Source organism: Larus michahellis, chromosome 5 (assembly GCF_964199755.1).
Source record: "Larus michahellis chromosome 5, bLarMic1.1, whole genome shotgun sequence".
Lineage (NCBI taxonomy): Eukaryota > Metazoa > Chordata > Aves > Charadriiformes > Laridae > Larus > Larus michahellis.
Window position 1 is genome coordinate 1,728,312 of NC_133900.1, and position 14,526 is coordinate 1,742,837.

Genomic DNA, 14,526 nt, shown 5'->3' on the forward strand with positions numbered 1-14,526 from the left:
AAATTGTCGAGAAGGTTGTGCTGCAAATTGTTTGCAAGAGCACCTACTTGCTAAGGAAAAAGGGGAAAATGCTGTGTCTTTTGCTTAGAGGGTGTAGGGTGTTCGCTGAAGGTGGAACCCCATGTCGCAGGGGGGCTGTTAAATGGCTAAGGGGCATTCCTGGACCCTCCTGAGGTGCAATGTGGTGCTTGGGCTGGATGGTCTGGATCTTCAGTTGGCAGCAAAGTTAGAATAAGAGCTTAGACAGAAAAAGGTTTGTTTACCATTCCTCGTGCTTCATTTTTCTTTTATTGACTGTGTTAAAAACTTTTTATATATCTACTTAGAAAAAAATAATAAAAATCCCAGTCTCCTAAGTATTGAGGACCATACAAAAAGACACTACATCTCTCTACGTTTTCTGATACTCAGATTGTTTTTAATTACTAAACAGATATTACATGTTTAATAAAAAGCACTTATAGCTATTATACTGTGATGGTCAACTTGTCTCTTTTTGTGGCAAAGCCTGGCTGGAACTTGGATAAAATGAATGATCTAGTGTTTTAAATAACCATAGCGATTCTGACTTCTAAACCGCAACAGCACAAAGGACTAGTAGTTTCTGTTACATAGTCTGCATATAAATTGTGGGAGAGATCCTCATTTAAAGCGTTCCATCACCAAATACATGCTGCTTTTGGTAGGGCAGGGGGATTAACAATAGGTCTGTGCAGGTGAATTTTCCTGAAGGATCAAGAAGTATGAATTCAAGATGTAGGTTATCTTTAAAACTTAACCTTTTCTCAATGGAGAGGATGTTCTTCCCTCACCCCATACAGTAGATATCTTTGCATAGGCATAAGTCCTGCCATTTTTGTTTTATTTTATTTTATTTTTTGTTGTTTCATTTTGTTTTTTACAGACAGGCTGGTGGACAGGAGAGCATCTTCAGATAAGAATGTGGAGCCACATTCTGCTCCACAGAAAAGTCCTCCTGAAGATCCCTTTGGTTCTGTTCCTTTCATTTCTCACCCAGGCAAGTTACATCTGTAACATCACTACCTCCTCTCTATACATGTGTACATATGTACACATATATATGTATGTATGTATCTGTTGAAGTATGTACACCCAGTTAAATGACCAAAAAATTATCATTTTTTGATATGATGACAGTAGGTGAGTTGAAGAGGATTTTTTTTTAATATGTTGATTACCTCAAATTAAAAAATACTTCTGCATCCAGTTCCTGGTACTTATACAGTATATAGATTACATAGTCTCCGCAGTGCAAACATGTGGGACCAGTAGAGTGTGAATCACTTGCGTAGAACCACAAGTGCTTTTGCTAAGGACGAATTTTTTGCTAAGACCAGATTTTGCTACTTCCCTGCAGTCTGCTTCCAGCTCACGCTGCTTCTTTAGTTTGGTTCTCCAGCCAAGTTAAGACTGTGAGCTTCTGCTGCATTTAATGCATAGTTTTGCTGCAAACTGGGTCAAAACAAACAATATCTGATGTTATCTGTGGGGTGAGGGGGAGGAATGTTCGTTTCTGTGGTTTGGTTCACCTTTGGCTATCTTTACCTTGGATGGAAGTAAAGATAACACAGTATGTGGACATTGACTGTGAATGTGAAACATCATCCTGCAACTTAAATGCCAGTTTGAACGTTTGTTTGATCAGCACTTTAAACATTTCTTTGGAACCTGTGGCAAAGTAAAGCGTACATGACAGTTCAATGGTGAAAAGAGCTTCAGCTATGGAGCCACTTCAGTGCCTACCTAAGCTTTGTTGAGAGTGCTTATGTGATAAAGGTGCCTTAATGTGACGTTTTGAAACCACTCTTACAGAAGTTCAAAAGCTCAGGTAACATGCCTTAAAATAAATCGCTTGGGTTTGGCCTAAGTTAGCATCCGTGTCTCCTTTCGGTTTCATCTTGCACTCCTGAAGATCACCTGCTAGGGCTGCCTAATGCTCCGCAGCGCTCCCGTCCTGTACGTGGCCAAGAGCAAGCGGGATAACGCTGTTGTATTCGCCAAGGCAGTTTGTAAAAATACCTCTGCATCCCTGTCTGCTCCTGTTGTTAGAAAGACTGGAATTAATTATGCCAGGTCTGTTACTGTGTTCTTAGTTCCTGGTTTTGTTGGGCTCTTGCAGAAAAGGACAAGTTTATCTTCTGCCATGGCATTAACATTCAGTAGTTCAATACGGTGTGAAAGCGAAGAAATGCTTGCTCTATAGGTGCAGTCTAGGGGTGGGAGGTTGGAAGGGTTTACCCTAGTGCCTTCATTGAAGAGGTTGCTTTGTTTCATAGGGGAGCCTAAATTCACCTGCAAAATGAACAGTGATAGTTCATCTGAGATGGTGACTATCGGGTGCTTAGTCTCCTCTCTTCAGTATTCATACCCGGCTGTCTAGGGTTTTCTTCTTTCTTTCCTCACCTTAAGTCTTCAAAATGTATCTGCTCATTGCTGGTTTTCAGATAGTTATAGCTTGAATGGCCTCACTTGATTATGTCATATGTTTTATTTTTGTTACTTCGAATCCAAGCTTTAATTCTTGACATAATAAAAAACAAGGGGAGATGCCTTCTCTTGAAAAAAATTTTTTTTAAAAAAAAAAAAAACAAAACCAAAAAAAACCCCCAAAAAATCAGGTTTAGTCGTGGCTGAAAAGCCAGGCTGCTTGAGAAATGTTGAGTTGGTTGTGAACTGTAACCTGTTTCATTGGAGGAAAAAAAAAAACCCCATACTTTTTTCAGTGGCCTTTTCTATACTGACTCATAACTGGAATTCAAACAAGTGCACTTACTGGACTGACTTCAAGGAAGGTATTTTTAGTTCTGTGTTAACAGTGAACTACACATAGCAAACAAGTCTGAGAAGATAAATGTTTAAATCTGAAGATATGTCTTTTAAAAGCTGCTTTGTTCTCCCTGTGGAATTCTTGGTGGAGATGTCTTGAAATGAGGTCTTGCAAGACAACTAAGAAAAGCAGAACGGTGTTGAGTTAGACATATTTTATTTCTAGTTTAGTGCTTCCTAGGACAAACTTGACAAAAGTCCCTAGTATTTTGATTTCCTATTGTACTTAATATTTTTGTATAATATGTTCTTTATGGTTTGTTCCTTGTGATTGTAAAAGATGTAACACGTACCTTATTCAGGGCATCAAAGGGAAGGTGACTGAATAGAAAGTGGAACAGAGGTTTAATCCCTCGAGAGCAATTTCAGCGGTTGGGTGGGAGACTGTCTTGATTTAGTTCAAGCAGAACTTCCACTTCCTTGCTGTGACGCGTCTACAGCGCAAACGTGGAGCATGTTATCACTGTTCACCCAGGTTTCTGATTGCTGGATTTTGACTTGTTGAATTATGATGAGACGAATTGTTGATGTTATCAATATGCACTATTTAAAATAAATATAAGAAATTTAACTTTCTTAAAAAGTGACAGTTCCTATTAAAGATGTGTTCTACTGTATTAACAACCTTTGAGTTGGAACTGTGTCTTTCTGCTTTTTTTTTTTTTTTTTGCAGTGTGACATAGGTCTCGGGTTCATAAATGTTTGTTGTACATGGACTGTAGCTGAGTAGAGTCACCCGGAGTATTTCTTTTGTTTCGGGGGCTTAAGGGTTCTCTGCTGAAAGCAGCACTGGACTAAACTAATTTCTGTCAGCTGATAGGAGACAGCAGCAAGAAGCTGAAGATCACATATCATCTCTTAACTTAACAGTGTAACATAAGGTGCTGGATGCCCAGCAAAATAAGCGCTATCAGGTACATTTACATGTGTCTGGGAAGGTGATGCAAGGGAGACGCAGAGGTGGAAACATGAAACCTCTTATCATGGCTGGAAAGGATCCTGGGTCGCTGAGAGTTGTGAGCCCTTGGGATTTTCCCTGTGGAGCCGAGTGCATTTCAGGCCGCTGCGAGGATCGCCGGGAAGGAGAACCTGTAACTGGATGGACTGAGGCTGCTTATCCGCCAGAGCGTCTGTCCTTATTCTTCTGAGGTGGGAATGGAGAGCCAGCAGCAACATGGATGGCACTTGGCGTGCCGTGCCGAGGGCAAATGGCTGTGTGAAATGGACTAACGTATTATTGGATCGATAGGAAAACAGTGTAGAAACACTTAGTGTTACTCACGCTTGGTGTTTAATCAATTACAAGTGTTTTCACAAATACTACGTGTAAACTGCTACGTGCACTATTTTATGCCTACATGGTTGTGGAAAGCAGTAATGGCGTAGAACTTGAGATGCCTGGAGAAGAGAACTGGCTTGAGAAATAATTCCAGTGGTCAATCTCGTATAAACAAAACCAACATTGGAAACTTCTTAGGAAAAAGAAGAAAATACAGTTCGGTAGACAGTCATGGGGTATTAGGACAGGTACCTGACATATGGAAGGCAGATGCTGGTTTACGAATGCCTGGAAAAACTGGATGGTGGAAAAATTGTCTTCTGTGGTCAGCATTTTGGAATGGAAGCTTTTGATTTGGGAGAGTGTTAACCAGCTTGTGTTATAACATCCTTTGTTAACACCAAGTTGAGTGTTTCAGAAACTCAGGAGAGAAACACATTTTCTGCTATCTTCAAGTTACAGGAGGGAAATGTCACGAATATAGTGCAGTTAGCTGTTGAGTTGTACTCTGTGGCCTTTTACTATCTTATGTTTGTTTACACTAATTCTTCCTGGGGTTAAACTGGGCTAGATTGCCTTTTGCTTCCTGCAGCTTAATACTGGAATTCAGAGAAGTAATAAAAGATATGAGGTAACTCCGAAAATGATGCAGATGGATGGTGTGAGAAGTAGAGATGTTGGGGAAACGGTGATGGGAATTTCTTCGCAAGTGCTGGCCTGAAGCTGTCTGCGAGTCGTCCTGGTCCTGTGGAGCATCTCAGTGAGCCGTCTTCTGGCTTGTCTTCATGGGATAAGGTTCAGGTCGTCTATTTAACTGTTCTCCTCAGTGTTTGTAAAGCTCATCTTCTGTCCTGTAGACGTGGTGGTGTTTGTATGTATGTAACTGACTGGTCACAGCTGTGTGGGTGTGGAGGAAGCAGCCCGCTGCAGGCCAGATCCCCGTGCGGTGGGAATCCTCTGGAGACCTGCACACAACACCTCCCTGGAAGGACTGCTGCAAAAGCTGAACATTGGCCTTTACCCTGTTACAGTGGCAAACTGCCGCCTTCTGGCAGGAAGAAATGTGGGTGACGACTGTTCTTTTGGTTACTTTTTGGTATATTGCTTCTACCACGGTTTCAAACAACTGCCAGTTTCTACATCGCGGCTTTGGAGCCCTTGGACTACCACGCAGCCTGGAGCTTGAAAAGACGCACAGCTCACCACAATTTAGTAAGAACCTGCGAACGTGAGAACAGAAGTAACAAAAATACTTGAGCCGACATCCCCTGTCACACTAAAACCAGTCCACGTGGCTTTGGCAATGGAGGTTCTTGAATTGTTTGTTAAAAGATGCCCAGACCCACATCTTGATATGGCTGTTGTAACTTGACAATTAAAAAAAAGTTAATATCAATCTTTGTGATCACTGAAACTCCTGCTTACATTACTTCATAACCCCTCCCGGCTTATGGTTTCAGGTATTCTTTATAGCACTTCCTAAACGCAAGTTCAGGGTCTTTCCCTGTATCAAGATAATCCTTAGACTTTACCTTTGGTAGATAACACATCTGAAGAAACTTGAACTTATTCATACACCGCAAGAATAAGCGATATTTATCTGGTGTGCTTTTCCTACCCAAAATGATTCAGTAGGCCAGTTCTTATTTTTTCTTCGAATCATAGACCTATCAGCATCCCCTTTCACATCTTCTTTTTCTACAACACGCTTCAACCTGCAGAGTAATTATTTGAAAGGATGTCTAAGCAGTAGATTCCAGGCACAAGTGTTTTGTTCTCCCACTTTTGTTCTTCGTGAAAGTAAAGGTGGAAAGCGGTGTAAATCCGTAACAATATTCAGCAGCTGCTGCTCTGGCTGTTGTCAAAGCAATAGTGCAGATTTAGGCGCAGCATGCGGGTAATCCGCGGGCCTGACGTGGTAAATCGTTCTGAAGTGATGGTGGCAGTATGCTACCAATTCACAGAGAGCTTAAAGCCCTTATGCCCCACTCTTCGGCCACCCCCGCAATCCCCGAAAATGATGGACCAGCAGAAGGCATGTAATTACTGCAGTTGTTAGGGGGAATTCATCCTCTTATAATCCCATGTCTCGAAAAAGAACATCAGAACAGAAAATTTCCTTGAAGACTGGGATCTTCTTATACGATTAAAGATGTTCCACCTGGCTCGCCTTTGAGGGAAGAACAATCGTCTCCTACAAGACGCAAACCTGATTAGAAGTGTGGTAATCTGGACAGTACATTGCAAACAGATGTTACTCAACATTCTGCAGCTTTTTTGTATAAATACATATCTGCACGGTCTCTGCAGCAGTTTAGGTTGAGAAGATTGCATGAAATCAACGTGACAGAACACTTCATTTTTAAAATCTGTTTGGCCAGAGCATTAAATTGTCATTAACCAGGGAATTTTCCCCTTTGGGGCATGGTTTCTATTTGTAGTGCTCTTTGTATTTGTTTAGTTTGCTAACTTTTTCAGGAGCGAGCGAGGGGGAATGTAGTGTAGAAAAATAAAATATTCGTGTCGTGGGCGTAAACTTGACAACTTTGTGGAGGATATTTTTGTTTCTTTGGTTTGACACCAGCCTGCCGCAATTTTCTCCCTGTTACGGGGACTAGACCAGAGGCGCTGTGGACAAGAAGGTGCCCGCAGAGATGGTTTCTCTCACTGACGGCTGCCCGGAGCTGCTGGCTGTTTGTTTACACCACCTCAACACAAAGCGAAGAGTAAAGCAAGCTGCTTGCTCTTTCCTGAAAGATGCAATCGTGGGCGCAGCGAGGGCATCCCTCTTGAAAAATCTCAGAGATGAAAGTGCTTTCTTGAAAAGGGCATAGCGGGAGCAGGTCCTGCTGCGTGCCCCTTGCTTTGCTGTTGGAGTTGTGCCGGTGGGGTCGTAGGTGCTGGTTCTGAACTTTTAATAATACCGAGCTGTACCGTAACAGTGAGTTTCTAATCACGGCAGAACTCATTGCCTTTTCCACAATTCTGAGTCTGTACGCAATACAGGAACATAAATTGCCTGCTGTGATAAAAACGTAATAGCGAGGGCTGAAGAGATAGAAATCCAGAAACCTTGTCGAGGAACCGTTTGTAGTGAAATGGGGGGCGTGAAGCCGATGAGCTAATAGGCAGTTAATTGCCTGGTGCTGCGATGATGTTGCGGCTGGGAAAATAAATATGCTTGCAATATCTTTGAGTGGCTGACGAATGGAGATACGTCAGAAAAGGTTTTCTCATGTGCAGGGACAGACATTTAAAATTGCACAGGCTCGAGCATCCTTTTCCTGTGCGCTTCTCCATTCTTGCCGTCCAAAAGGGTGCCGTGTGCTGCGTTCCGTGGGCGATGATTCAGTCCCCTCGTCCTTAGAACAACCAGAGGCCACAAAACTGGCTAGTGCCAAAACAGATGGCCGTGGGGAAAGCGTTGTAAAAAAGAACAACTGTTTCAAGTTTGCAATAATTTGCTAGCTGTTCAGGCACCTTCCCGGCCTCTGTCGCTGAGTGGTGTGCTCAGCAGTGCCTGGCAGAGCGGTTCAGAGCTCCAGGAGTGCGAAGGAAAGGCCCAGCGAGCAGGTGGCCTCTGCTGTGGGACACCCATCTCCAGCAACGGGGGTCGCTTGGTGATCGTTCCTGGCTTCACCCCCAGCGTTCTAGAGGTGGTAGTCGCTAGGCTCGAGAAGGGACACTTAGGATGCTAATATAGATTCCTTAAAAACTAGGTTGCTTGGATGACCGATTCCTAAAATAATTTGCTGTGCGTTGTCAGGGAGAATAACAATTAGAGGTGGGTCTATTAAGAGCGGTTGGGGTGGCGTGTGTGCCAGTGCCACGCGCTGAGCATGGTTTGGGTGATGCTTGAAGTGTTTTGCCGTGTATTGCCGAGTCCTGTTTGATGTGTGCTGTGTCCAGAGAGGTCCGCTGCTCCGCGTGGTTTGTTTTCCAGTGAGTGTGACTGTGGCAGCAACTAACAAATAATATTTAAACCGTTTGGGAAGTCAGGTATATTAGATGCACCAAGGTTCGTTTCTTGCCTTGAAAAAAACCTACTTTTATAAATTGTTTTCTGCGTATAGAAATGATGTGCAAAGGTATAATCACTCCTTGGGAACCTCAACTCCTGCAGTTACTGACATATAGAAAAGGTTTGGGGTTTTTGTTGTGTAAGTGGTGTTAACGTCTAACCTAGAAATATTTCCTTTTGCCTCTCCTTTGAAATCTAATTGCATTTTTGTTAACATTAGCGTTTCAGTAAACATTGGAAAGAGCAGGATTTGGAACATAGAGGGTTATATAGTGCAATGGGAAGGCTGTACCTTTGGGAAATCTAAAGCAAGCAGCCAAATAATCCAGATTCTAATTTAGTGGGTAAAGCAAATGTGTAGTATTTAAAATTACAGTAGATAAGAAGCAATCTGACACCAGAAGCAAAGAAGAAACAGCTCAAAGCCCTAATCACCTGATGTTTTTAGTCATTCTGCTCATCTTGTTTTTAAATCCGTACACAAAATATATTGCTGCAGAATTTTTAGTATTACTTTAAGTGTGATTGCAGAAGAGCAAAATGGCTACTGGATAAAGAAATCGGCTATTAATGCCTTTTTAAAAAGGAAGAAACTGTTCCTGTAAAACTTAATATTTTGGTCTAAATCACAGCATTGAAAGAAAAAAATTTGGCTTGGCCTGGAAGTTACTTGCTAATTTTCCTGTGAAAGAAGAAATTACCAAAGAAATTATTTTGCGTATTACAAAACCCATAGACTCGCGAGCTGGATTCTGGCTGAAGATTTTATTCAGAGAAAGGACTGGTGCACACTTCCCTCCCCGGCTTTGTCGGTGGGGTGAACACGTGGAGACGATCGCGTTCCAGCAGCTGTTGAACGAAGCGGTAAAGGGCAGGTGTTAACTCGGGCTAGGTGGGAGGGCCAGCTGTGACCGGAGTTGGTCGTAACCGCTTTGCGGAGGAGCAGCCCCTGTTCCTGGCGGTAAGAGAGAACTCGGTGGGGCCACCGGTGAATATAAACGGGGATTTGAACAGCATCCCAAACGCTGACGTTTGAACATAAACCCACAGTTGGGTTTGCCGTTGTTCTGGTCCCCTCTGAAGGTTGTACCCAGCCCGTGCTCAGGCCGGGGTGACTAACGCAGCCTGGCCGGGGGGTATTGCGCGTGCATTTTCCCTGGCTGCTCTGTGTCTGCACAGAGGTGAATTCTCATTGCTGCGACGAGCGTTACACGATCAGTTATACATTCTTAAAGCAGCGTGGCTGACGTGTGGTCTGTGTCCTAGAGAAAAGGACATCTCAAGAGGAAATTTGCTTTTCCCGGCTGAGACTGAGCTTTTTGCTTTTCCTCCTATGCGTCCTCTCCAAATAGAAATCCCACAGGCAGTTTTGCTCCTGAAAACATCTCTGTGCAGCAGCGGGGCTCCGACACAGGGAGGGATTTGTTCTCTGTGAGTCTGGCGAGTGCCACGCTTGCCATCCCTTGCTTTTACCGACGGAAAGTTTTTCCTGCTCCCAGTATTCCTGAGCTGACCGCCCCACGAAAGAGCCGTCAGTGAATTGTTCTCTTAGCTCTGGTTGTCAGGCAGTAAATAGCGGGAGTGAAGGTGTCGGAATAAAATAAATAGGTAAATTTCCTTCCCGTAGCACAACTGAGCTGACATCCTGTTTAGAAACAAACAAGAAAACGCTTCTTTCAAATTTAAGTTAAAGCCATAGCTTTTCTCTGCCTGAATAGCTATGCTAGAAGTTAGAAGGGGCTGAATGTGCAGCTTCAGTGTCACTAGAGAAAAAGACGTTCTCTGAGCAGGGGTTTGCCAAGGCAAGCGTCGCTTTTGGTTGTTTTTAAGAAGGTTGAAGCTCTCCAGTGTTGCTGTCACAGCATCTCCATTTCCGTGTCGTTACGTTAGCTGATGACCTTGCTGTCGCCCCACGGGGACTGGTGCCTTGTCCCTTTCCCTTTGGATGCCCCAAAACACACCAGTGAGGCAAAAACCCCCAAACCCGGCTCCCTGCTGGGGCTGCTGGTGGGCGCCAGGTCCCCCTGCCTCAGCTCGGGTAAGGAGTGGGTGCCCCCGAGGGCAGCACCGAGGGACAGTGACCTCACGTCACCTTCCCCGCAGCTTGGACCCGGACACGCTTCTCCCTCACCCAGTCCCTGATTTTCACAGAGCTTAGAGGGACCTGGTTATCTTGGAGGTGTTGAGTAGGATTGTCTCGTGTTGGGAAAGCGTGGGAGAGGGAAGGCTGGGGACTAACAGGGCATCCTGTGCTCCTTTCCCTTTTGCAACTACGTGCAATACGTCGGTCTTGCCATCTGTACCTGTCTGCGTGGCAAGAACTCTCCTACAGTCTTGGAGAACCTCTCCAAAAGGCAGCCTTAAGGGACGTGCTCCTCAGCAGGGCGCGTGTGCCCTGTGGTGTGCAGGCCCTGCCCCGCGGAGGGCTTGGTGAGGGCTGTAGGCCGGCAGAGCCCCGTGAGCTCTGGTGTTGCTGGAAAGCGGTACCCGGGATCTGAAGCGAATTGTCTGAAACTGCTGAATACTTGTCTTTTGCCTGTGCTGGCTGCTTTCGTGACTGGAGCAGTAAGTTTGTCAGAGCAGACTATCAAAGCAGAAGCACTTCAGGAAATAGGTTGTCTGCTTTTCAAAAAAACCAATCAATCAACTTAAAATGTTTCAAGCTCCCGTTTCCCTGGAGGGAGCGGCTGCCTAATGAGTGTGTCTCCAGATCTGGCTCTGGAGATCACCTGTGTCCCTTCTTTCCCCCCTCCATACCCAAAAAATATTAGTATTGGATTTCTAGGCGTCTCGTGCTTGGGGAGTACAGCTAGAAGGTCTGACTGTTGATCAGTTTTAGGAGTGTTGTTTGAAATATTACATCTAATTTTACCTCGTTTCCCTCAGTAAGTACAGAATACATGTTTGTGTCGGCTCTTGATATGTGTGGCATTGGCGTGTGTGGAGTCAGTGTAGACTTTAAGAGTGTATTTCATGTTTTGTTTTGCATTTTTCTTCGGATCTGCAGGTTCCCCTGGAAAGCAAGCAGACAACTCAGCCAACCATCAAGGAAATAATGTAGGGACCCCAACCAAGGCTGGAAAACTGAGCCATGCTTTTAGAGACCCCCGTCCAGGGAGGAAAACCGCAGAGGGACAAGTGACAAAAGGTGGTGATGAGTCAGAGAGTGATTTTGAATCTGATCCTCCTTCTCCCAAGAGCAGTGAGGAAGAGGAAGAACAGGAGGATGAGGAAGTCTTGCAAGGAGAGAATGGAGACTTCAATGACGACAACGATACAGAACCAGAGAATTTAGGCCACCGACCTCTCCTCATGGACTCTGAGGAAGAGGTGGAGGAAGAGGAGGAAGAGAAGCAAAGTTCTGACTCCGATTCTGATCGTACCAAGCACAAATCTGTGGACGGGCTCCTGAGCAGGAGGTTCAGAGATGGTGTGGGCAGCGGTGAAATCAAAGAACCCAGTTCAATGCATCTGTCCTTGTCTGAGGTGCCAAGTACCGTAATCAAGGAGAACCCTGGCCAAGAATTTGATGTCTTTGGGGCAGTGCCCTTTTTCACTCTGCAGCCTCAGGCAAGAGAGAAGGTGGACAAAGATGTCTCTTCTCAGGTGGCTTTTCCCAGCCTGAACCAGGAGCAGGATGACTTTGATGTTTTCACAAAAGCCCCCTTCAGCAAAAAGGTGTCTCAGCAAGATGGCCAAGTGTCGGGAACTGAGCCTCTGCTCTCCCCAGCCTCTCCGCGAAGCCTCGATATTTTTGGCTGCACCCCATTTCAGCCTTCTCTTCTCCCCAAGACCGGTGGGAGCAAAGAGGACCTGTTTGGGCTGGTTCCTTTTGAAGAGATCACAGGGAGTCAGCAGCAGCAGAAGGTGAAGCAGCAGCGTAACCTGCAGAAACTTTCTTCCCGCCAAAGGCGCATGAAGCAGGAGGTCTCGAAGAACAACGGGAAGCGGCACCACGGCACCCCGACCACCACGAAAAAGGCAATGAAGCCCAGCTACCGCACCCCTGAGAGAGCCCGCAGGCACAAGAAAGCAGGCCGCAGGGACTCGCAGAGCAGCAACGAGTTCCTGACTATCTCGGACTCCAAAGAGAACATCAGCGTCGCGTTGACTGACAGCAAAGACCGAACCAACCCTCTGCAGACGGACGAGAGTCTGCTGGATCCTTTCGGAGCCAAACCCTTCCACCCGCCGGACTTGATGCGGCATCCCCAGCATCAAGGGTTTGGGGACAGCCGCGGGGATCACGGCACGGTAGTAGTGGCTGGGAGACCTCGGCAGAGCTCCTTGCACGGAGCCATTCACGGCAGCGAGGGGCTGAAAACCGATGACTTTGGTGCCGTACCATTCACCGAACTGGTTGTGCAGAGCGCGCAGAGCCAGCAGCAGCAGGGACTAGAGTTAGATCCCTTCGGAGCCGCTCCGTTTCCTTCCAAACAGTAAATGCTTCCAATGGGTTCCCCCGCCTTTGCCTCCTCCAAGTTATTCAATAGAGGTTTTAATTAGTGGAGTAATTTATCTGGTTGAATTGACAGGGATGTGGGTTGTACGGTTTGTTCAAGTTCAAGAAGGCATGGCCAACTTGAATGATGAAATTTAGAATGATGGCAGATTTTTATTGTTTTGGGGTTTTTTTTTAGAAAAATAGAAAAAACAAACCAGGAGCATCGTTTTGTTATGAGAGATGGCTCCCAGAATGAAAAGAGAAGTCAGATGTGAATCGGTGTCTGTCACTGACTTTGGGCCCTGGAACAGGCTGTCATTCTGCACTTTGGCGTTGCCTTTTCGGTCCTCTGGGATGTGCTGAGCCAGAGGGAGGGGGACGGGCGGAGAGGCACGAGAAAGGCTTTCCATGCGTACAGGTGGGCTAATGGAACCGCCGTGGTTCTTCGCCTCTCAGTCGCAGTAGACCCAAGAAACAAAGTGTACTAATATCCAGATTGATCTACTGGAAATAGTTGAGTCTTTGCTTCCTAGGTGAAAACTACCTTTATTAATTGTAAAAATTAAGAAGCCAAGTCCTCAAGGGGCTGTGGCCCAGAATTCCAGAGCAGGGCCGTGGCCTGGGACCTGGTAGGCATCTATGCAGCTGCAGAGACGAAAGGCAGATTATTTTTTGTGTGCCTCAATGTTCAAAAATTTATTTTTTTTTTTTTACAGTAAGTGCCATTAATGTAAAATAGCAAACTGGAAGTTTAGAGTTAAAAAAGATACGGAGAATATAATGGTTTGTGAGACGAAAAGCCTGACTGTAGGGGAGCGGACCAGCAGGGATGCAGCCGGCGTTTGCAGCACGTCGGAGACTCCTCAGCGCGCTGGGAAGGGAGGCTGCTCTACCTGAGGAGATCATCTGGCACGTACGGAGTATTTCACATGACTTGTGCGGTTGACTGTGAGATGCAACCATCAGATTTATTTGATTACGAATTGGGAATTCTGTCTGAAAATACCTTTTTTTTTTCCCCTTGGTTTTTTATTGCAAGAAAACTTGTATTCTTTCAAACCCATTGTTTTTTAAAACAATAATAATTTTATGCAATGACTGTAACCTAATGTTCTTTTAAGTTCTGATGATTCTGTTGTTGTACCTAAGTGTATTTTATAAGAAAGTTTTGCCAAATGCACTGAGCTTTGCAGAAACTCCTCTGGAGGCGGTTTGGCTTGGGAGAGCCAAGGGTGGTGGGCAGCAGGCAGCGTGCAGCAGCCGGCTCTGCCCCGGACCTGCGTTCACACCTCGAAGCCTTACAGACGGGACCCCGGTCCCACCACACGGTACGTCGTGCCGCCGGGTGACGGGAAGGTGACGGGAAGAGACTCGTCGAGGAGAAGATGTCGTTACCGTGTCGTAGCAGTCGTGCCGTGCTGGCAGGGCGGTTTCTCCAGTGCCTGCAACTTGTGCCGAGCCACCTATGGCGCCTGCAGAGCCGGCGTGACTCGGGACTCTCCCATTTACCCTTTCGCTGGCAGTCCCAAAGAGGAGGTGGAAGGAGGTAGTTCCTCTGCGTGTCTCAACTTTATACCCCGCTCTCCTGAATGCGGATGAGTCCACAGGTGGATGTTTATATATGGAGGACATAAGGGTTCCTGGTTGTGTGTCCCCGTGTTCCCTGCCCTCTTTCACTGGAGGTAAAGTGAAATATTTAGGGTTGTGCTTCCCCCCGCTCCTCCCCAAGTCAGTCTCCTGCTGGTTACACAGTCGTCCTGAGATCTGTGAGGGTGGGGGTGGATCCCTTACAATATTTGTTGAAAACAACACATCAAAAACAAGTCCCTTGGCTCCTTTGGGGGTTGGTTTGATAAAACGCTCCCTCGGATACATGCGGGAGTGCTTCCCCTGGGCCTGGAATTTGAAAATAGCTCATACATATCTGTACACCTT

At 45.7% G+C, this 14,526-nt stretch overlaps 1 protein-coding gene across 6 annotated transcripts in view; it reads left to right on the plus strand.

The window, feature by feature from the left end:
• The window catches only part of BMP2K (BMP2 inducible kinase), a 55,102-nt gene extending 41,692 nt beyond the window's left edge, over window positions 1-13,410 (plus strand). For 3 of the 6 annotated variants that reach the window (XM_074588071.1, XM_074588073.1, XM_074588076.1), the window contains 3 exons: window positions 905-1,018; window positions 11,155-12,586; window positions 13,308-13,410. In XM_074588071.1, coding sequence (XP_074444172.1) covers window positions 905-1,018; window positions 11,155-12,586; window positions 13,308-13,320 — 1,559 coding nt within the window. In that variant the 3' untranslated portion in view covers window positions 13,321-13,410. Of the gene's footprint in view, window positions 1-904; window positions 1,019-11,154; window positions 12,788-13,307 lie in introns of those variants that run through there. The other 3 variants (XM_074588074.1, XM_074588072.1, XM_074588075.1) reach the window with 3 other exon arrangements.
• The last annotated feature ends 1,116 nt before the right edge of the window (window positions 13,411-14,526 follow it).